Raw genomic sequence first — 22,760 nt, forward strand, 5'->3', positions numbered from 1 at the left:
AAAACAAACCTAGCTCTCAAGTTGGACTAAACTAAAGTAATCCTATTAAAATCCGTTCATTAGTTTAAAACAAACATCAGGACTTATATATATTTAGATGACTTGTATCTAGCTATACGTATTTATAAAGTGGCAATAAACCATAAATTGATTGATAGCCTGACGATGTGTGCGCCTACACCGGGCTCATTGCTCTCGGTGTAACGTACCGGGCTCCCTTAAATGGTCTGTCTTCACAAGTAATTAGATGTCTGTGGAACAGGGGCGTAACTACCGCCGTATCTGCCGTATCAATTATACGGGGCCCCTAGGTCACGGGGGCCCACGACGTCCGTATAATAATAATAAGCATATTTATTCAAGAGTTATAGAGTACATATTTTAATGTGTTAGTAACTTAAAAATATACTTAACTTAAACTAATGTTATTACTTAAACTATAATCTTGATCCCATCTGGGTATATGCCTCCTCCATCTTCTTCCACAACTCTCTATTTTTTGCTTTCTCTAGCCAGTTTTTACCTGCCACTGTAAGAAGGTCATTCCACTCCACCTCATTTTGGGTCTGCCTCGGTATCTGTTACCTGAGGGACCACTCCATGTTGTTTTCCGACATCCGTAAGGAAAAATTAATAAAAACTCCCCAATTTTCTTTTACAGCAATAACAAAAGTCAATAAAAATTCAAAAACAATTTCTTTTTTTCCCGGGGTAAGGCGCGCGTTCAAAAACTTTTGAACACCCTACATCGGTCAGACTTTTCACTATTGTCCATAGAGGCAGCAACATTAGAAAAACTAAAGTCATCATCAGCATAAATTATTTAATAAATCAGTTTGCCTAAAAAAAAGGCAAGGAGAGTGTATATTTAATTTGAATTGTTTGTAAAAATTTTGGACAAAGTGACAGATAAGATAATTCCCAAACAAATTTTTATACGGGCTTTCTAAGGCACGCTACGCCACTGCTGTGGATTTTATTTTAATGCTGAACCTATAAGCTCGGGGAGGAGGAACGAGGATTTCTTAATGGTTAAAGGACAAACTTGAGTATTCAAATTCAAATTCAAATTCAAAAACACTTTATTCATGTAGGTCACAAAAATGACACTTATGAATGTCAAAAAAAAATATATGAATATTGTTTCTTATTGAATTTACCGCTACTTCGTAAAGGGTTGAGCTAATGAGAAGAAGTAGCAAGAAACTCATTGCCACTCTTTTAAGTCAAGATTTACATTTTAGTTGTTTTACAAATCATTTCAATTACAATATATGCAAAGTGACGCAACAAAAATACTCAAAAGTCAAAAACTGAAAGGCTTACATGAGTAAGTCAAAAAAGAAAAAAAGTAAATTAATACTTATAAACACAAGAGTTATTGAGTATAGTAGATGCATCAATCCACACATACCGTAAATAAATAGAGGCATTATGTGAGCATTTCATAAAATAAAATATATAATAACTTTAACTTTAAAGGAAATAATAATAATAAAAAACACATCAAGCAGACCTCGCGGTAACAAGATCATCCAGCCCCCACGAGTAGCACCCGTTCACGAGCATGACGCATGGACCAGCCATCGCCTCCCTCGACCATATTTTAGGGAAGGGAACGACCCGCCCCACGTCGCCACCACAAGCAGAGGCATTTAAGCGAGCATGACGATACCTGCCACGAGAAATCTACCGAATAACAAAACAATTCAAGTTCATCTACATATTATGCAATACTTACTAAATGCCTCTACTTACAATTTTGTTTCAAATTACATAACTCATGATAATGATTATTAAAATTGATTAAAAAACAGAAACAATATTAATATTTAAATAACTATAATGACATTTATCAAACTAAGACAGACATGTAACAGCCCAGCAGCTCAGTCCCAAGGGTTCGGTTTATTTTAGGGGATAAACCTAACCTGTTTTATTAATAATCGCGAAGTAAAGTTATTCCACATTTAAAACTTTTTTCTTGTTTTACCTTTGCCAATACAGAATAACATGACAGGGTGAAGTGATTTTAAACTTGAAGTTACTTTACATTGCGTTCAATAATAAAACAGAACAAGTTTATTACGTTTGATGCGATTACTAATTATGACAGTAATCACGACCATAATGTTCACGAAGCATCCTTACACAAACAATGAATTCAGCGGGATAAGGACCCCTTGAAAGCTGCAGACCCGTATTTAAAAATTATAACCTACTAACAATTGTTAAATTATACATATTTGAGTGCTGTATGTTTGTTCGAAAAAAAATTATCGAATTCAGTAATCATGAAAACACTTCTCTTTTCCCACCAAACTACAAGTACCTTGCTGTAGAACTACATTATTTCAGAGAAACTGTTTTTGTATGTGCATAAAAATCTATAATCACATCCCAAAGATTATAAGAGACGTATCGTCAAATAGGAATTTCTCATCTAAATTGAAAATATACCTTTTTAATTAATATTAGACGAATATTTTCAATTACAAAATTGACATTTTTTTTAAGTCATTTAATATTAATAAATAATGCTGCTACTAATCTTTTATTAAATTATTGTAAGTAATGATTTCGAAATGTATTTTGTAAAATTTGCACGTTATAAATGTGGCAAACATGTACTTTATAATATTTTTGTAACATCAATCTAACATGTTTATGCAAATAAAAACTGACTTTTTTTACTTTTAATCTCTAAAGGTCGATGCATGGAATATACGATAATTATTTATACGGTTTATTATTGTTAATGTTATTATTCGATGCGGAACCTTACAAATTTGTTATGTGAATATATTACAGCTATTGTTAAATACTCATTGGTATTTAAGATAATGGCCGTCGAGTCTCTTGTACGTTTCATTCAGTAATTTTAATTAAATATTTATAATGAGAATTCAAAAGCGCTTAGTTTAAGTCTATTTTAATAAAGTTAATTTGACTTTGACTTATTTGACTCTGACGAAGTTCATTTTAACTCATTTCTCGATCTTAACAAGAGTGGTCGAGAAAATACCGGTTTCTTCCGGAGCTGGTAAACAAAAATCTAGTCCTTGTACTTCGCTGTGACGTCTACAACCCGGTCACTTACAGACCTTAGCCCTATTCTCGTAACAAAACGAGAATAGAATCGAAGCGAACTCTTTTGTCAAAAAAAGATAAATTTCGTATTCTTGAAACACAAATTGATGGTTCAGTTTCATTTGTGAAGTAAGTTCTGATTTAGGGAAATCGTATGATGCGTATTCTCGTAATAGGATCGAACGTCATTTGTTGGGAGTTGAGTTTTCTGCAAAATTTTGACGATTGGTTGAGTTTACAACTTAAAACATAAGATAATAGAGGATAAATAACCCTTTTAAACGTAGTAGAATTATTTTTGGTTTGGTAGAACTATGATGGTAATTTCGACCCAGATTGTCGTTAAAATGCCATTGATGCGCGGCTCGGATTCAGTTAACGTTCTAGGAAAATGATAGGAGAATACAAATCTAGAGCAAAATGTTTTTTTTATGAAAATAAGGGACGAAACGAGCAGGGCGTTGAGCAGATGTTAATTGATACGACCCGCCGCTCAGAATTATTGAAAAACCCAAAAATTCTGAGCGGCACTACAATTGCGCTCGTCACCTTGAGATGAGATGTTAAGTCTCATTTGTCCAGTAATTTCTCTAGCTACGGCGTCCTTCAGACCGAAACACAATAATATTTACACATTACTGCTTCACGGCTGAAAAAGGCGCCGTTGTGTTACCCTTAATCTAGCCGGCATGCTGTGCAAAGGAGCCTCCCACTGGTAAAATAGTGGATAGGATCGGAACTTAAGATCAATGATTTTGAAATTACGTGAATTGCACCGCTGAGGCCATCTATGTCAAGAGTTGAGTTATATTATAGTGTGTGATGCCCCTTACTTACCTCTACCCCCGTCCCCCACACCGTATTCGTTTTAGCACCGTCAACACGCCAGAGTGATATGTCGTGTTTCTCCGCAATTCTCACTCGTACACTTCACCCACCATGTATGGGAGTACCCGCTCAGACATCCAGACCAATATCTACTTTCTGTCCAATAAAATATAAACTAAACTTCTGTGAATCTATTTCACACGTGCGCTACAAATTAGCATGCGCAATCGAAATTTGTGAGTTGATTGACGTCAAGTTGCTAAGTTGTCGCTCGACTCACAAATTGATGTATCTGTATTCTGTACTGTAGGTATTTTTGTGTATTATATATTTAGTAGTATGTAGGTAGAATCTGGCCAGCGAGTCGTGACAGTCGAATGTTTATGAATTCTGAATCTGACAACACTAAAAGTAATGCAAACCAAACACGAAGAAAAATGACATGTTTTCGATAACATCATTTCAATTGCAGGTACGTAACTCAAAACAATTTGATACTTGGAATTTATTTTATTTATGTTAATTTACCTATAGTCATAGTAATGGATAATGCATTTTGATGAATGCATGCATGCATTTACTAAAGCTGAACTATGCCTTGTTAAAGGGAATAAACCAGCACCTTTATATTATGAAGCATCATCAGTTGTCACTTCATGACCATACTTTTCATCAATAGATCCCGTGTTATTTAGGTAGCTTTTTGTTTAATAAGATAAATAAAGAGTTAAAATTACACACAGTAAACTATCAAAAAAGTAAAAAACTTCTATTTGAATGGCTGAAACACTTGGACTACACTGAGACTGAAAATTTACTTAATATTATAAGGTAATAATTTTCTACAACACATACACCAAGTCACTACATACACGCACACACACACACACACATACACAAACACACACACACACCTTCACATAACCATCATTTACACTAACACCAATTAATTTCTGTATCTAATTAAGATTTGTGTCTAATTAATTTTCATTATAATATATTTATTTTTTGTGTATTCTCTCCATCATTTTAACCATGTGGTTTGAGGGCCCGGTGACTTGTAGTACAGGTATTTATTACCTAATTCAAGCGCCGGTCTCACAATTATAACAATGTATCAATATAGATTTTAATAAATTGGGTATTGTAAGTTTTTATTGTGAGAGAAAATAAATATAATATATTAATTGATTTGTTTTAAGAGTATAAAATTACCGCCTTATCACTGTGACCTCACTACTATTGAATTTCAAAGAAAAATAGCTAATTGAAATTTAGGAGTGCATAACGCAAAAATAGAATCGTTAATAAAAGACTGTTTTACAGATGTTACTCCAGAAGACTGTAAAAAGTATACAGATCACGTAATAAATGTAGAAAATAAATATAAATGATGGATAGGATATCAGATACTGTATTGGAATTGACTGGAATCTGCTATTGCAATTTTCGAATGTAACCATTCGTAGCTGCTGTACTCGACGGCGAGCTCGACGTCGAGCTAGCCTTGTATTCGACTTCGAGCTTACCGCTGTTAAGATTCGTATTCACAAACGCATGTCAGCTCGACGTCAAACTGGAGGTTGTGCCGCTCGGCGCTGTTCTCTAAGGCCAGTTAGATCTTGACTAAACTTCTAGTCGCTAAAAAACCGTTTTTTTTTCTAAGGCAATTAATTTAAAAGTACCAAAACTTGCTGTGTAATGTTCAAACAATACCGAAACAAAAAAGTATTATATTATAATTTAATTAAAAAGAGGTCGGGACAACATCATATTCTATAGGCTACATAATATTATTATAATGCTAGATGCAGGCATAGTATTTTTGCTAATTTATAGCTTGCACACGACAGTGTTAAGCGCAGTAGCTAATTCATAAATAAATTAGTTAAATTTTTCAATTATAGTCCTCATTAATTGATGAATAAAAAAACTTCGATGTCGGATTTTGTAAGGCCATAATTTTTCGTCGTATCATACGATTTGAGGGTTCTCAAAGGTCTTGAACCGTACATTCAAGATAAATATTTCATCATTATAACTACGACACACACTCATACTACCTAGTTACTCATGTGCTCACTGCTCGTACGTCGCGGGGCCCACAGCTGAACGAACAACTACGTCTACATCAAACACTAATAGAGCAAGAGCCTGTGAACCCCAGATTTTCGTTGTTTTATTAAAGCTGAAAGTTTATCGGGGCATGTTCCAAACACAAATCAAAAATGTCTGGCTAAAGAGGAAAGAAACATGGTCTAATTATTACAAGAGTTGATTTTTTTAAATTATTTATAAAAATCAGCTTTAATACTATAACGTAAGTAGAATAATTATCATATCATGAACCTTAAGGGTTCTGGCAAGGGGTTGCCGCGATAATAACTGTCTGGCAATAAATGACGTGTTTTTTAATAATATTCTGAACGCTATACCAGAAAATCACACAATATTATTTGATGAATTTAGATTGATATTTAAGACACCTTTAGTACCGTTTACCTGCCACGGTAATCCAAACTTCATAATGGTCCATCGTTATTCCCAATGTCAGGAGCATGTACGGACAAACTTTCGACTTTTATTAAATAACGAAGGTCTGAGGTTTACGGGCTCTTAGACTAATACGTCCGTCAGGCCCGAAGACACCCCGCACTCGACACACGACAATCGACCCTGCGACTCTAACGCACAAAACAGCAAACATTGCGGGCCGTCTACCCGCTCTAAATATAATATTATGAGTTTTATTAACATTTATATTATTAATAATAGCCGCCCACTTTGCTGGGCGAATTTTAAAAGGAAATAATCGTTGTTCAAAGTTTAGAACAATGTCTGCTGTTATTGCATGACCTGAGGAACCTAAGTGTTCACTAAATAGCTACCATCACTTTTCCAAAGTTAAACTGACTTGAAGCTATTGCGTTGCCCGCTTGTGATTATCTTTATCGTATAGAATCCACTTTTTATTACACGCCGTGATTTCTTCCAATATCCGCATGCCAGTGATGTGCTGGTTCTACATGTTAAGGCAAGTTTCATCGCGTGCTTCTCTTAGCAGTTTAGTTAAATCATAGGCGTTCATTTATCAATTATTTTTATTTTTACGATTTATTATATTTATGGCACCAAAACATGCCTCTCAGTCCTTTGTAGTTTGATGTGAAACGGCTTCTTCCATCTTATTCAAATCATAATTATTTGCCTTAGTGGTTGGTCTTTCTCGGTGTTCATTCTTCAAGTTAAAGTTATTAATTGGTTGATTCCTCTCTCTAACATTGCTAGTGATACGCCGGAAATTGTATAAAAATAAGTCTGACTTACGATGTCTCCTCTATCTTTACCTGTTAAAGACATTAAAATGCAATCAGTGGTTGTCACAAATGTCACTCTGAAACGGGTATTCACCAATGAGGTTTTATTGAATACAAACAAGATCATAAATGGTGACGGCCATTTCAATCTTAAGGCCCAATGTTTTTTAGGTTATTGCTACCAAATGGATTCCAGATTGGAAATTCCCTACCTGGCTCAACCTTAACTACATAAATTTTATATGTTAGCCAGTAATGTATTTACCCAGAACTGTATTTATAAAGAACCCTGTGCTACTTTAATATTATTAATTATCGAAAATTACAAGACAAGGGAGAAATATGTATACAAATTATTCAAATACATAAATAGAAGAAATATGTATATTTGACATACATGTCGGAATGTTTTTCATTCTTAAAAAATGCATTTATTGTTGTGAACTAAAAAACAAATTTAATATTTATTAAAAAAATCATTATTAAAAAGGTACATACACACTTCTTATCATAGTCGAACTTCAGATCAAAACTTACAGGAAACTTTTTTTTTTTATGAAAATAACAGACGAGACGAGCAGGACGGTCAGCTGATGGTAATTGATGCGTCCTGCTCATTAAATGCAGTGCCGCTCAGGATTCTTGAAAAACCCCAAAAATTCTGAGCAGCACTACAACTGCGCTCGTCACCTTGAGCCATAAGATGTTAAGTCTCATTTGCCCAGTAATTTCACTAGCTACGGCGCCCTTCAGACCGAAACACAGTAATGCTTACACATTACTGCTTCACGGCAGAAATAGGCGCCGTTGTGGTACCCATAATCTAGACGGCATCCTGTGCAAAGGAGCTGGTCACATAATAATATCTTCATTGTTATCAAGTTCAAGGAGTATAATAATATGTTAAAAGTTACCCACTAGTTTTTTTTTGGGTGTCACAATATAAATCACATTTCATTCATCACATAATGACACATTTTTTACACCGCCTAACAAAATTCTAACTGTAATAATGTTTATTTAACAATTAACTATTTACGGGTAAAACCGTATGGCAGCCTAGTGCAAGTACCTAAAAAAAAATTTTTCACGTCTCTGGCTGTTGTGTCTTCGTGTTCTTCAAACATCTGTAATATTGCAATATTGCCTCAATATTGCACCCAAATAAGGAGAACCTTATTTGGGTGCAATATTGAGGCAGCAATGTATCTCGTGTACTCGTAATTCATCGCGAACGTCTCACAATATTAGATTATTGTACATTGAGTTGCCTCGAAGGCAAGTTCCACGTCCCTAACCTAAACAAGTCGGACACGAATTCGAGTTAAGGTTCTAACAAACACAATATGCTCGCAATTAGGTTTGGGAATGACTTTACACTCTATAAGGAACGGAATAAGGTTGCAAGTAAAAAGTAAAATGAAACAATATTCAATTTGGTCTGTTTACCTAGACACGTGCGAGCGGGTTGCGGGGCGGGCGGATTGTAAACATCGTAGAATTTTATAAACCATTCCTGAACAAAGAAACGTGCCTCAACTCTCAGAACCTGGAAGAGGTTGGGCTGGAAGCTACTCGAAGTTGTCGAAAAAATAATAGTGAGGTACCTTTAAGTATTCTTTAATTTAGTATATTCATGAAATAAAATATAAAAGCTACTTCTATATTAAATAATAATAACAACAACTACAAACTTTACAAATTAAACACTATTCATAAACGCCGTTTTCAATTTGACTTATAAAGGTTAGATCAGTCAGAGAGCGGTCACGCGTTGAAGCGTAGGTACCTCGTCTGCGTAACGTGTAGTTCCTCATGAACCCTGTTGTTAGTTGGTCTACGCGCTACTACTAATGTCACCTTGTTTTTAACGATAGTTCTGTCAATCAAAAACATCAAACGGCGAATTTTTGGTTTTGTGGCCATTCTTAGCATCATGACGGTAAATGAAATACTAATAAAACATACCGTATAGTTTCGAAAATTATAATCTTCTCTAAACCGTTCTACCTTTTGATTAGTGTACAAATGCCACAACGTCACTGCTGGTGGCGATCGTTTGTCACAATTTGATTTTTTTTCTCAAAGTGCTATCCACGCCGTAAATCGTGCCCTAAACGTTCAGCGAGCGGTTTGACCAAAAAGCCTCACGGTTTGTGAAAAAGCACCTTTACAGAATAGACATAGCACCAATAATTCAAAAACAAAAAATCAGTATCTTTTGTCTCAAAATGATTTCAAATTAATTGTATAATTCAATTAAATATTTATAGAAAAACTGAAAAGCTCTCATGCAAGATTATTATAGGTATAGATGCTTCCTTATACCTTTTTGCGCTATACAAGCGCAAGCTTTCAAAATAATTAATTTTACACATTCATTGTTAACCTCAGAAAGTATAGTATAGTATATACTCAGCTTATAAAGCTCTTTCTCTTAACAAACCTATTTATTTAAAAGTTCAAATACCACGAGGGCACATAAAAACTGTAGGTACTTTTTATAAAAATGGCAAAACAAATAAAAACTGACATTTACTCTGTATGTAGGTACTTATGTTGTGTAGTACTATGCTCGAGAGTAAAAGTAACCTGTGGCTATGTTTACCAATTTTTCTATAGAGCTACGTCACTCGTTAGAGACTAGAGAGTAGTTTGAACTATAATCCATAGATTATAATAATATATAGGGAAAAGAGAGCCCTCTCCATAGAAATAGATAATACACTATACACCAGAGATAGATGTGCAACTCATGTTTTTCTTTTGTAAAATCAGTGTACCCAGGCCAAGAGATGGCGCTGCGTTATGTTTACGCTCTTAGCGTACCGTCGCTAGATGGCGCTAATTATGTTTATAGTTTTTACTATTGTAGTAGACCGTATTGAATGTATATTAATGTTTGCTTTGTGTGGGTGGAAATTATTATTCGATTATTAAGTTCAGCAGTCACCTATAAATAAGGAGAGCCATTCTTCGTGGTCTTCTCTCGCCGCACCCACATTGTCGCGGTGGGGGAATGCTGATCAGGACTTTTCGTCCCCTGCAGCAAGGATCACTCGCCACATGTTGAAACGGGCGGGTCATTGGGGGTGAGAGTCGTTGCTCTCTGCGGTCGTCTTCTTTAATTTATGGTATATATGTTGGGGGAGCGGATGCCCCCCTTTGTGGTCATCTTTTTGGAGCTGAGGGAGCGCCTGTTCCGCGGTTGCCGGTTTGCGCGGGCCTTGACGATCAGCCCCGAAGAAGAGGGAGGGCGATCAGCCGAGCCGCACGCAAACACGTCACTCTTCATCCTCGTCCCGCACGAGATCACGCGGGTAGCGGCGGCTGTCAGGTGGCCGCGCGTGCCAGGGGGCCAGATCTCGCAGATGATGGAGATCGGACGAGTCGGCACGCGCGAACATGTTGACGGCGAGACGACGAGTGAAGTCGTCCAAGCCCTCGACTCTTAGGTCCCTCTGGATTGTTTGGTTCCTCACGTACCATGGTGCGCCCGTGATGCGGCGGAGGATCTTGCTCTGCACGGTTTGCAACCTTTTCCGGTTAGTTAGATTCACGAGCGCGTACCAGGCAGGCGCGGCGTACGTGAGTCGGCTGCGTAGGTGGGTCTTGTACACCAAGACCTTCACCCTCAGAGGGAGGCTTGAGGAGAGCACTGGACGAAGTAAGGCCATCGCGACGTTTGTCGACGCGATGGTCTTCGTGACGTGCTCGTTCATGTTGAGCTGGCGGTCGATGGTGACCCCGAGGTACTTTACCGTCGGGGACCACGAAATGTCCTGTCCGTTTAGCTGCAACCTATGCTGGCCAGTGTGCACACTCCCAGTCGCGAGCGCCTGGGTTTTGCCAACGTTCACCGATAGCCGCCACTTCTTGAGCCATTCTGGCAGGGTGTCCAGCTGGCGCTGCATCTTCACGGCGGCGTGCGTTAGGTTGAGTGACGATGTAATATACGCCGCGTCATCTGCATACAGCGCCAGAGTCGCCGACGGTTCGAGCGGGATGTCATTTGTGTATTTTGCGTACAGCAGGGGAGACAGACAGCTCCCCTGCGGTACGCCAGCAGAGATAATCTTGGAAGCTGAAATGGCATCGTCTACCCTTACTCGAAACCGACGGTTTTCAAGGAAGTTGGCGACTATCCTCGCCAGGCGGGGAGGTGTCGAGGTTGCAGCTAACTTGTGCACGAGTCCAGTATGCCAAACACAGTCGAACGCCTTCTCCATGTCCAGGAATACTGCCACAGCTTTCTCTCTTTTGTTGAGAGAAGCGGTGAGGGTGTGCATTACCCTGGACAGCTGGAGCGTGGTGCTGTGTTCAGCGCGGAATCCAAACTGTTCTTCCTTAAGCTCTATGTAGTATTTGTGATACCATCCGCGCCCGGGGCTTTTTTTGGGCCTCGTCCGAAGGATGCAACTTCTCACTTTAGTTGGGGAGAAGAACACCGCATCTTCTAGTGCCTCTACCGGCCGTTCTAGATATTCGGCGATCTCTCTCTCAAGTGCTGTCACGTACGATACGTGGTCAGTTGGATTCGGCTGGAACTGGCGTTCAAGGTGTTCGGCGAAGATGTCGGCACGCTCTGCCGCTGCGTATCTCAAGGCTCCGTCGGAATGACGCAGCGGGCGAGCTGGGGGCGCTAGATTTGTGATTTGGCGGCACAGACGATGAAGAACTGATACATCATCTGCGGCCTCGCCAATCGTTTCCTCCCAGCTCTCGGCGGCATCCTCTTCGAGCTTTTTCTTGACTAGGCTGCCCAGCCTATTAAGACGAGTCTTAAGTGTTGGGCATCTGGTCACCTGCCATCTGCGGCGTAAAGCTCGTTTCTCGAGGATGAGTTTCCGCAGTCTTGCGGGCAACTCCGGCAGCTTTCTGGACTCGGTCTCCTTTGTCGCGGTGGCCAGCGACCTGGATACTCCCCGTGAGGTCCACGGCGAGGGCTTCGACGTCGGCAGCTGTCTCTAACTTCCGGGATGGAGTGTTGGCTGCCAACTCTTCCGTGAACACCTTCCAGTCAGTGACCCGGCGTGATGGTCGTGATGGTGCTCGCGTTGCGGTGGCGGTTATGGTAAGAAGGACTGGAAGGTGGTCTGACAGAAGCTCATCGATAATAGTTTCCTGAGTCAGCTGGCAGTCCAAGTTCTTGAGGACAGTGAAATCAATCACATCCGGAAGGTATTCATGGTTGTCCGGGTAGTGGGTTGGAACATCCGGGCCGTGGACCTCGTATCCGTGTTGTAAGGAGTCGTTAAAAAGTGTTCTGCCCGCGGTGTTGGCCATTCTGGCATTCCAGGCAGGGTGCTTGCAGTTCCAGTCCCCGGCGGCGAGAGTTGCTTTCGGGGAGTTTAGTAACTGCCGCACGTCTCCGGGGACGAGCCTTCGGTTTGCCGGCCTGTAAATGGCGAAAATGCGCAAGTCCTGGCCGCTGATCTGGAGCTCAACACCGAGGGCTTGTAGACTATTCAGGTCCACCATCGGGAGCGGTTGGTGAAGCAACCCCCTCCTGACGAGCACGACCAACCCCCTGTACGGACCACGCTCGCCGACTTCATCCTTGCGGTAAGTGATGAAGCCTGAGACCCGAAGTGTGTCCGCCCTCGACATCAGTGTTTCGCTGATGAGGGCGATGTCTATGTTCTGGTCTCGAAGGAGGTTCTTCAGCAATGGCAGCTTCTTCTTAATGCCTCTAATATTCCAATGAATAATTCTCAGCGAGTTGTCAGTCATCCCGCTGAGGATGACTGAAGCCACATCATCTTCCTTTTGAAGGGCAAGAATGACCGTTTGGAAGATCTCCATAGCGGCCTTGATCATTAGGTCTTTCTTGCCCTTCATTGGCTTCTTTGCAGCCGTAGTTTGAGGCCTTATCCCGAACCTGGCCTCTTCATTTGCCGGCTTCTCATTTAGGCTCCTCTTTTCCTTCTTTTTGGCCTTCTTCTTCTTTTTCTTTTTGGCCCCAGCAACCGTGGGTGGTGCTTGGCGCCTGGGTATCGCCTCGTTTGCCGGGGCCATAAGGCTTGTTGCCTCCTTAGGCTGCTCCACCGCTGGAGCTGGCTCCCGGGCTGGCTGGGGGTGCTTGGCCTTTTTGCCAGTCTTGGCGATTGGCCCTGCTTTCTTATTTCTTAATTCTTCCTTGAAAACAGGGCATCGAGAATTGTTTGCGGGGTGAGGACCCCCGCAATTTGCACAGGTTGCGGGTTCCGAGAGTAAGCGGGGGCAGTCCTTCGCTGTGTGTTCCCCACCGCAACGCACGCAGGCCAGTGGTCTGTGACACCCATGCGATGAATGACGGAATTGCTGGCACCTGTGGCATTGTGCCGGCCCCCTCTTTGATCTCCAGGCTTCGAATTTTACACCAGGCATACACAGTAGCTCGTTAATCTCAAATATGCCGGGCGTAAGATTGGGCGTCCTCTTCATTATTGCGAAGAAGATACAGCCCGGACGCCCTTGTCTGGCCCGTATCTTCCTCACATATTCGGGCTCAAAGCCGAGCCCGCGTAACTCCTCTTCAATTTCATTGGGCTCAGTTGTCGCAGGTAGCCCTCGTATTGCGAACTTCGCGCTTTTCTCCGCCGGCAGCGAATAGCTGAACCAAGAGATCCTACTACTTTTCTCCAGTTCGCTTAGGTATCTTTGGATGGTTCTGTATTCATTTTCATCTGCCGGGGTGAATCTGTACCCTTCCCCAAAGGGGCGGGCGTTAGGAGCCCTTCCCAACTTTTCTTTCAGTGCACGGAAGTGGTGCACCCAGTTTGGGAGGATCTCACAAATGAGCGGCGGGAATCATTTTGCCGGCTGAGGCTGGCCGGCGGTGGTCAATGTGGTGGTATCTGTTGACCCGGCTGTCGACGGTTGCTGTGGGCTCACCGCACTTGAAGACGCCGGCGGTGTGGTGACGACGGCAGCGTATGTCACCGGGACAGCAGGCGTAAGCGTAGCCGTAGCTTCTACGTCGATGCTACGTTGGCTGCGGAATGTGCAGGGGTATCTCTGTGCCCTTGGTGTTGCGGCGTACCCCTGCTGCTGGCTCTCGGATAGGATCGCAATCGGAGGAGGTTTTACACAATGCCTCTTACTCGATTCCACTGCCTCCGGGCTCGGTGAGGGGCGTGGCCGGCGTGATGCTCTGGTCGCGGGCTCAGGCGCAATAGGCATTCTTGGGCCTTGCGAATGGAGTATTTTCGTGCATTCCTGCATGGTCAGCGGTTGGCCAATACTCTGCTGGTATTCGAAGAACTCGAGCACAGGCCCAGACAGCTTGAGGTATTCGTACAGAGGTGTCGTCAGATTTCCAGAGGTGAGTAGGGAAGCTAATAACACCATACTGTTGTTCGCTGATGTATGCGGGGACTCCAAGGAGAGCCATTAAATTATTACAACACCATAGTCAAGTCTTGAATAAGTAAGTTAAGTGAGTTTTTTGCTATCACTAGCTCCATCTATCCATCTATCATGTATGTTAAATTATCGCCATCGTGGTGAAATTGCAGCGTACCTTATTAGGTACGCTGCAATTTGCACCACTGCCACCTTCAATAGAAGGTGGCAGTACTTTCAATGCAAATTTTTTTCATGTGCCAATGTACGTAACTTGCACCCCCCTGCCTCTCTACGCATTATGAAGCTCAAGAAAGTTAGCCCCCAGATTTTTTAATTTTTTTATTTATTTTTTATTACATCGTTAGTTCGCCATTTGTTCTTGATTGTTCTCTATAAACATTTGTTTGTTCTCGATTTTTTTTTTTTTAAATTTACAATTCATTAAAATTGGTTAGGTTAGGTTATGTTAGAACAGTTAAAACAACGCACGACCCGAGCGTAGCGTGCCGCGGCAGCGGCCGGCGAGTGCCAGAACCAAATAGTAGGCGTGTTTTTAAATAAACAACAAAAGAACAAACAATTATTTATAGCGAACAATTAAGAACAAACTACGAACTAACGATATGCGATATTGAAAATTCAAAAATAGAAATTTTTTTTTTTTGCGGGGCTAAGTTTAATGAGCCGCATTATGAGCTGTCTATTTGAAAACTAGCGCCATATGGAGATTGGCCCCGAAAATAACTATATATAAGCTCGACATTATAAAATTCATTTTTAATGTTGTGACGTAATTAAATAACTAACTCTACTTTTTAATGTAGGAATTGCAATTTTTATTATAATAAATGTTGAAATTGCGCGTACAGCTGACAAAGCTTTCATTTTCGGGCCAACTAAGAGATGGCACTACAGTCTTCTGAAAACGTCACTTGAAGGCGTCTGTCCCACCCCTGCTATAATCTTTGTTTATTATTTAGTAAAAATAAATTATTAATTTACCGAAAATTATTCAAAGGTGTGATGTTTGTTTATTTTTGAGGAATGTTCTTACCTTGGTACTCATGAGTTGTCAATATTTTTATCTGGAGCTTGAATTGGACTTGTAAGTTTGAAATTGCATAATATTTTTACATCGCCGAAAAATTCAATTGAAAATGTTATATGCTTAATGATATAGGTTTTCACTACCTATATTTATGCTTGTATTTACTCGGCTGTCTTTGTCTTTTATCGTTATTGTTAATACATTGGTGAAATGGCTTATTTATTAAAATAGGTTTGTGTTCCATGTTCTCTTATAACCTCTTTTTAAATGTAACTATTATTCACCCACATATATCTTAGAATGGCTTAAAATTTATTCAATATTATTTTTTTTAAATTATCTAGTATTATAAAAATATAAGAAAATAAAAAATATTTAAGTAGAACTCAGTAGCAAATAGATTGTGTTAAAAGTACCAAAGATTATGATTAAAGATAGCTGTGTGTTAAATAATTCATACTAAGTAAGTTGCAAATTTGGCCTCACTTAGTGTACTGTTGTCACATTTGGGTGGGCACTCCCTAGTACCAGCTTCTTTTTCTCTCTTGAACTCATACATGATTGAGTAGCTCAAATCATCAACTAATACAGTCATCTCCAATCCACTTGATGCTATGGGGTTACGTAGAGTTGTGGGTTATAATTTCATCTTCTACCACATTTATCAAGACCAGCGCTCAGTGGAGATGTTCGGGTTGATTAGGTCAAAATGCAAACATCTATTAGCAAGATGTTGATATCTGACATTCTACAACCATACATTGTACAAGAAAGTTCTGGCCTCACAAAGCCACTTTGTGGAACTGGTCTCTTGGCCTTGGGATTGCCCAGTTGCTCTCTTTTATATAAAAAATTCAATATGCTACATTATTTAATACATAAGTGTTCTGCTCAATATAAAATTCTGTCTCGTTTCTCAAAATAAAATTATTTTTTCAGATGCAAAGCAGATAGACCTGATTTATATGCACAAAAAACATTTCTAGAAGTTGGGCGTGAATTATTTGGCGAGTGTGGGGTACCTCATGTGGATATCCTGAAGGCAGAAGATTGTAGAGTTTTAGTGCGTGTTCACTCCAGCACACTGAGGAAATTTAGAGCAGCTATTTCTCTATCTGCTAGGCCTATACGAGTGTGTGCTGAAGCTCCGTCTCTACAAGCTTTAATATAAGGTAATCTATAGATTAAAACTAAAGATGTATCTATCACTATTAAGAACCTTAATTTGAAGTGGGGTGGGCACACAATTAGGGGACAGGCAAAATACACATTGGTACAAAGGTCACATACAAAGGAAAAGGGGAAGACCTTTCCAAAGATGGGTGGATGAAATAAGAACTGTGGCAGGTAGAACATGGACTTGAAATGCAGGGGTTAGACATTTATGGTGGAAATTGGAGGCCTTTACCAACAATAGGCAAACAGACAAGTTAGTTGAGGGAGTCTAAATTTTATTTCAATATAAATATTCTAGGTTAAGTAAAACACAGTGTAAATCTTGTGATTAAATGGATGATGGTTCTATTCCCAAGGTTTGTACCGCTAAGGTAATTTTCCATCAATACCTGTTGTAAATCTATATCATAATTCAACCAACAAACTTATATATTTCGTTCTTATTATATTACGATTAGGGAGGGTATTGAGTTTTTCCAAATTTTATTTAGTAGTTATATAATACTGAGTCTATCAGGTATGTATATTTGGATATATACAGTATACTAATCTTTTGCACAGACAAATAACTGGAACATCGAGAATGTTGCCCCTCTTCAGATGGTTTGCACTGCTGGAGAGTTCCATTGTCAGTTTATGGTTGTATAACAGCCATATCTGTTTTATACAACTTTTTGTTATATGTGCCTAATTAATTGATTACAGTTAGAAATTTTATGAGATTTAAACTCAAGTATTGCCAGAGTGTTGTGTTATGTCACTTGCCACTTTGAGATTATGTTTGCTGATAATCATTGAAATCCAAGGTGGCCTCACACCTATAATAATGATTTTGTTGTGTTGTGGTCACCACAAAATCATTATAAAAAATATATATGTGTAGGGTTTGTACTGGGAATTATTATTCAGATCGATAATTTAATTTATAACCGACTTTAAAAACCAGAGGTTCTTCAATTCAATTGGTGTTTTTTTTATGTATGGACACTAATTACGCTTACGATTTATGATCAGATTTTCGTGATTCTTTTTTTTTCATCAAACTGATGCGGAATAGTTGCTGTTTGATCACTTTAACATAGTTTAACATATACGCTTATAAGTGTCGGTGGCGCAAATAATATGTTTAGGCTTTGACTCTCACCGTGGAGCCCACGGTTCGATCTTCGCCCACCACGAACCTGTGTTGTGGTCAGCAACGCTCTTGTGATTCCTGTAGTGTTACAAGAGAGTATGGTGACCCATAATGCTCATTGTCTTTCGCTGCCATATTTTTTTTTGTGATTGTGGCAGATGTCGTCGCACGCGGAACTGACTGGTGCGGGTGTGGGAGGGTCGGAGGCCCAGCACCGCGTAGTGGTCGCGTCGCGCGAGCAGCTATCGTCGCCCAGTAAGGTGTCGCTGCCGCCGCCGGAACCTGCGCCGGGCCTGGTGCTGCCTGACGGCTCCATTAACTGGGGCTGCCCTTGTCTGGGCGGCATGGCAACGGGGCCCTGTGGTCTGCAGTTCCGTGATGCCTTCTCCTGCTTTCACTACAGGTACCGCATATATTGTGTATCCACTATACTACACGGACACATTACCTCTGGTCTTCGCAGGAACGTGAAGCCCCCTCTGGTCCTCGCAGGAACGTGAAGCCCCCTCCTGTTCCCCTTTCAGCCCCTCGCGCTCGTCCTGTTGCGTCAGTACGTTTTTACAATTGTTGTTAATAGTTCTGTAACTTCTGGCAGAATAAGAAAATCTTTTTTTAGTTAACTCGTATTCTTGCATCGATTTTCATCATTATAATAATCACAACAGAACACCTTTACATTAATCTATTCTGAGAATATATTCTGAGAAAATAAATCGTTGTTCATTTATTAATAATAATATCCTAGTGATGCTTGTTTTGCACACCGTACAAAGTGACGATTTGACGTAATCAACGTCAGGTCTAGAGATAACGTAACCGTGTAGAGTACACTTGAATTTTGTACGTGTATGGCTAAATTCGAAAAAAAGAATAATTCAAATATTTTTATTCAAAATAGAATGTGACTTCACTTATTGAAAGTCAAAAACTACCACCCATTGCAAAAAGAATGCCTCAGACCTGAGAAAAATGGGTGCAACAAACTCAGTGAGCTTTTGTTTTCATCAAATATATGTTTACAAAATAATATTGTACAATTAAACGTATTATTTAATAGCCTGAGGGTGGTCGTTCCATTATCCACAATCTGTGGAATCATTAAGAAAGTTATCAATGTTATTGTAACCTTAATAATAAGATCTCATTTGCCCTGTAATTTCGTTGCTACGGCGTGCTTCAGACCGAAACACAATAATGCTTACATTCTCTTCACAGCAGAAATAGGCGACGTTATGATACCCATAAACTAGCCGCCATCCTTCATGTGGTATATTAACAATTACAATGATTGTTACAGCGAGGCGGAGCCCAAAGGCAGCGACTGCTATGAGAAGTTCAGCGTGATGCAGGATTGTATGGCTCAGTACCCAGAACTGTATGGCAAGGACGATGAAGACGAGTTGGCTGCCGCCGTTGATGAGTCAGTCGCGGCGAGCGCGTCCGAACCTGCTCCGGCGCCAACCAAGCAGTAGGAGAGCCGTTACATTGTTGTCGTGTATGCTGTGTTCTGTTATTGACTGTTTTAAAACAATTTACTACCAGACAAGTAATAACATAGTTCCCACCACCCCCACTACTCTAAAAAGGCCTGTCATTAACCGGAGCTAATTGATCTGCATAATGACCCCTATGTGCTTTCGAAGAACATCCTGATGGATTTATTTCCAATCTATTCAAGTCACTGCCAAAAGTAGCGGCTCATCTCCGCATTTATATATGACATTATAGTAAATTTGAGTTGTTTTATATGGAATTGTAATATATAAGTAGTGTGTTGCAGTATTTATCATTGTGATTGTGAACATGACTTGACAGTAGTGAGATCTATCCTTCAAACTCTTTAAATGTCACCTTATGCTCAAATGCCACTTAGGAGTGTGCTGGTATAGTGGGACTTAACTAAGAATGCGTGTTGAGCAATGGCTGGTGGGTTAGTTCGACTTACATTGGAAACAATCTATATTATATTTTCGCATATGCTGTTATACAAGTGGATATATACGGGATTGTAGGAACATTTAATTTAACGTAACTAATTTCAAGTTTAGAGTACATTCTGTGCATCTCCTGTGGCCACTTGCCGCGACATATCGGTTGCTGCAGTGGGTGTACATAGCCAATTCGATAAATATTATATTGAGATGTAATAATACTAAGTGTCGAGGACATTTCCACACCGTCGTGTGACATCCTTTTGGAATGATTACTATTGAATGTTGTCTTACAGCGTAAACACATGGTCGGATTTGGAACGGACGGACTATCGGACGGTCCGGTGGGCGTGGACTGGCCTGCAATAATTGGTTTGGAGTCATACTCAGTACGGTAATAATTATAATTTTGTCCGATGGGCAATGTGACATACCATCGAATAAAGACCGCTTCCAATGGTTTAGCCGGACCAAATCCGAACAAGTGTTTGGGCTATTACGTTTGACAACTGATATATCACAAAATACGCGTGGGTTCGCCGTCTTACATAGAATATTATGTGGATTTGGCGTAAACGTTTGTTATCTAGGTGTAATCAATATATATTAGAATTATATAATGTTTATTATTTAGTTGTTTCAGATATTGATTTTTTGTTATACGAGTCCAAAACATAACGACAATCTGACCAAATATTACACTAATTTCCTTTCACTTTTGCTATTGTAAAACCTTTTCCTTATTTAAGATTATTTTACTAATAAAGCGCAGTTTAGATTTGTTTGTACCTACTCGCGGGGGAGGAGGAGTGCTCTCGGGAGAGGAGTTTCTCACTACCTGAAAAATGTATAGTAGAAAAAATATGGAAATGGCCCCGATGTTTCGAATTTCTAAATACCTTACAGAAGTTGTAAGCTCCCTTGGCTGGTGTGAGCATATTAAATAAAAGTAGTTAATGTTTAAAATAGTTAGAACTTTATAGTCAAACATGTTTCATTTACACATCACTATCCCTTCTAGATTTACTTTGGTAAACAACAAACGGGTAGATTATACCTAAACACATAATATATATATATATCGAACATAACATAAATATACCGAAGAAAAAAAATACAATCTAAATTATTAATAAAATTAACTTAAATTACTAAAATATTATATTGTTTACGAACCAATCAAGGACACAATATAATTCGCTCAATATTATCTGAAATTATTATGAATAAAAAAAACCGACTTTGAAAAACTAAAAAGGTACTTAATACACATCTGAATAAATAAATCTAAATATTAATTAGGTAGGTAATTTGTATGCGCTACCTATTGATCAGTTTAAAGTCGGTGTCAAGCCCTAAAAAAGTAAAACTTAATATAATAAACAGCTTATTTACTGTTATTTTCAACGACGTCTGCCCACTTGTGTTGTTTTGTTCAGAGACGACGCTATCCCGCTCAAAGTCACGCGAAACGAGTGTAGGTCTATTACATTTGGCTTAGCACTGACTTAGGACTATCAATAGGTAGCACATACAAGTAATTTAATAATATTAAAGGTGTTATGTTTGCAGAAGAGGTGTATTAAATTAGCCTTTTACCCTGTACTTTTCCCGGGGCGTAAAAAGAATAGGGGAGTCCCAGGCCCATGGGTGTCGTAAGAGGCGATTAAGGGCGTTTTTAGAAGTGGGAGAGTCACGCTGCCGTCTTTTGACGTCAGCACATTCGGGCCAGACTCGTCCGGGTTATTTAATACCGGCGTGAAGTAGCGGCCTAGTGCCGCTATGTTTCGCATAGGTTAGTGTCGAGGACCGGAGGCCAATCCCCCCCCTCTCCCCTTCCCCCAACAAAAAAATATGAGAGCGGTATATAAAGATAAATTACCCCAGGAGGGTCCGGTACCCTCCTGGGGTAATCCTGTAGAGCCGGAGAATCCCTCCCCGAGCATTCGCGCTCGGGCTGCCCCTCGTATTCTGGGGAGGGCACAGTACCGCGCATGACCGAGGACAAACGAGGCAGTAGCACCACGGCACCCCGCTCCACGCTTAATGTGGACTTTTGTAACATCAGGGGAATTCACTCCAACTTAAACGCCGTCCACCACCACCTTGAGACGGCGCAGCCGGCCTTGTATTTCCTTACGGAGACGCAGATATCTCGACCTAGCGATACGTCATATTTAACGTACCCCGGGTACAAAATTGAGCACAATTTTTTGCCTCATGCCGGGGTATGTATGTACGTTAGGGAGGATATCTGCTGTCGCCGTCTCGACAATTTTGAGGGTAGGGACCTGTCCACTCTCTGGCTCCGCGTAGATTTAGAGGACCACGTCCGCATCTATGCGTGTGTCTACAGGTCCCATAGTGGTAACGCAGAAACCGATCATCTCATGGGCTGCGTTTAAGCGGCAATTGACGACGTGCTTGCACAGATCCCCTCCGCTGAAATCGTAGTCTTGGGTGATTTCAACGGGCACAATGCCGAATGGCTTGGATCACGTACCACAGACTACGCAGGGCGATCTGTGCATAATTTTGCATTGGCGTATGGTCTGTCCCTATTGGTTGAGTCGCCAACGCGGCTCCCGGATGTGGATAGCCACATGCCGTCCTTATTGGATCTTCTGCTGACTACACATCCCGATGGTTACCAGGTCTTTGTCGACGCCCCTCTCGGAACGTCCGACCATTGCCTGGTCAGGAGTGTAGTGCCTATCCGACGCCAACGTCGCAGACCACCAGCGACCCGCCGCGTATGGCACTACAAGTCAGCAGATTGAGATAGGATGCGTCCTTTTTTTGCATCCTACCCTTGGGGCAGGGCTTGTTTCCCTTCGGATGATCCTAGTGCCTGCGCCGTTGCAGTAGCCGATGTGATACTACAGGGTATGGATATTTTTATACCA

At 40.4% G+C, this 22,760-nt stretch overlaps 1 protein-coding gene across 4 annotated transcripts; it reads left to right on the forward strand.

Moving 5' to 3' along the window:
• The first annotated feature begins 4,276 nt into the window (after positions 1 to 4,276).
• On the forward strand, positions 4,277 to 20,842 carry LOC126970895 (mitochondrial intermembrane space import and assembly protein 40). Of its 4 annotated transcripts, none has more exons than XM_050817047.1 (4): positions 4,277 to 4,390; positions 16,552 to 16,784; positions 18,082 to 18,326; positions 19,221 to 20,842. In XM_050817047.1, the coding sequence occupies exons 3-4, from the start codon at positions 18,082 to 18,084 to the stop codon at positions 19,393 to 19,395; spliced, it is 420 nt and encodes a 139-aa protein (XP_050673004.1). In that variant the 5' UTR covers positions 4,277 to 4,390; positions 16,552 to 16,784; the 3' UTR covers positions 19,396 to 20,842. The 4 variants fall into 4 exon arrangements, with proteins under 4 accessions (XP_050673004.1, XP_050673003.1, XP_050673001.1 ...); XM_050817046.1 differs by lacking the exon at positions 4,277 to 4,390 and adding an exon at positions 15,470 to 15,582; XM_050817044.1 differs by lacking the exon at positions 4,277 to 4,390 and adding an exon at positions 15,479 to 15,669.
• Positions 20,843 to 22,760: the final 1,918 nt, after the last annotated feature.

Source organism: Leptidea sinapis, chromosome 22 (assembly GCF_905404315.1).
Source record: "Leptidea sinapis chromosome 22, ilLepSina1.1, whole genome shotgun sequence".
Lineage (NCBI taxonomy): Eukaryota > Metazoa > Arthropoda > Insecta > Lepidoptera > Pieridae > Leptidea > Leptidea sinapis.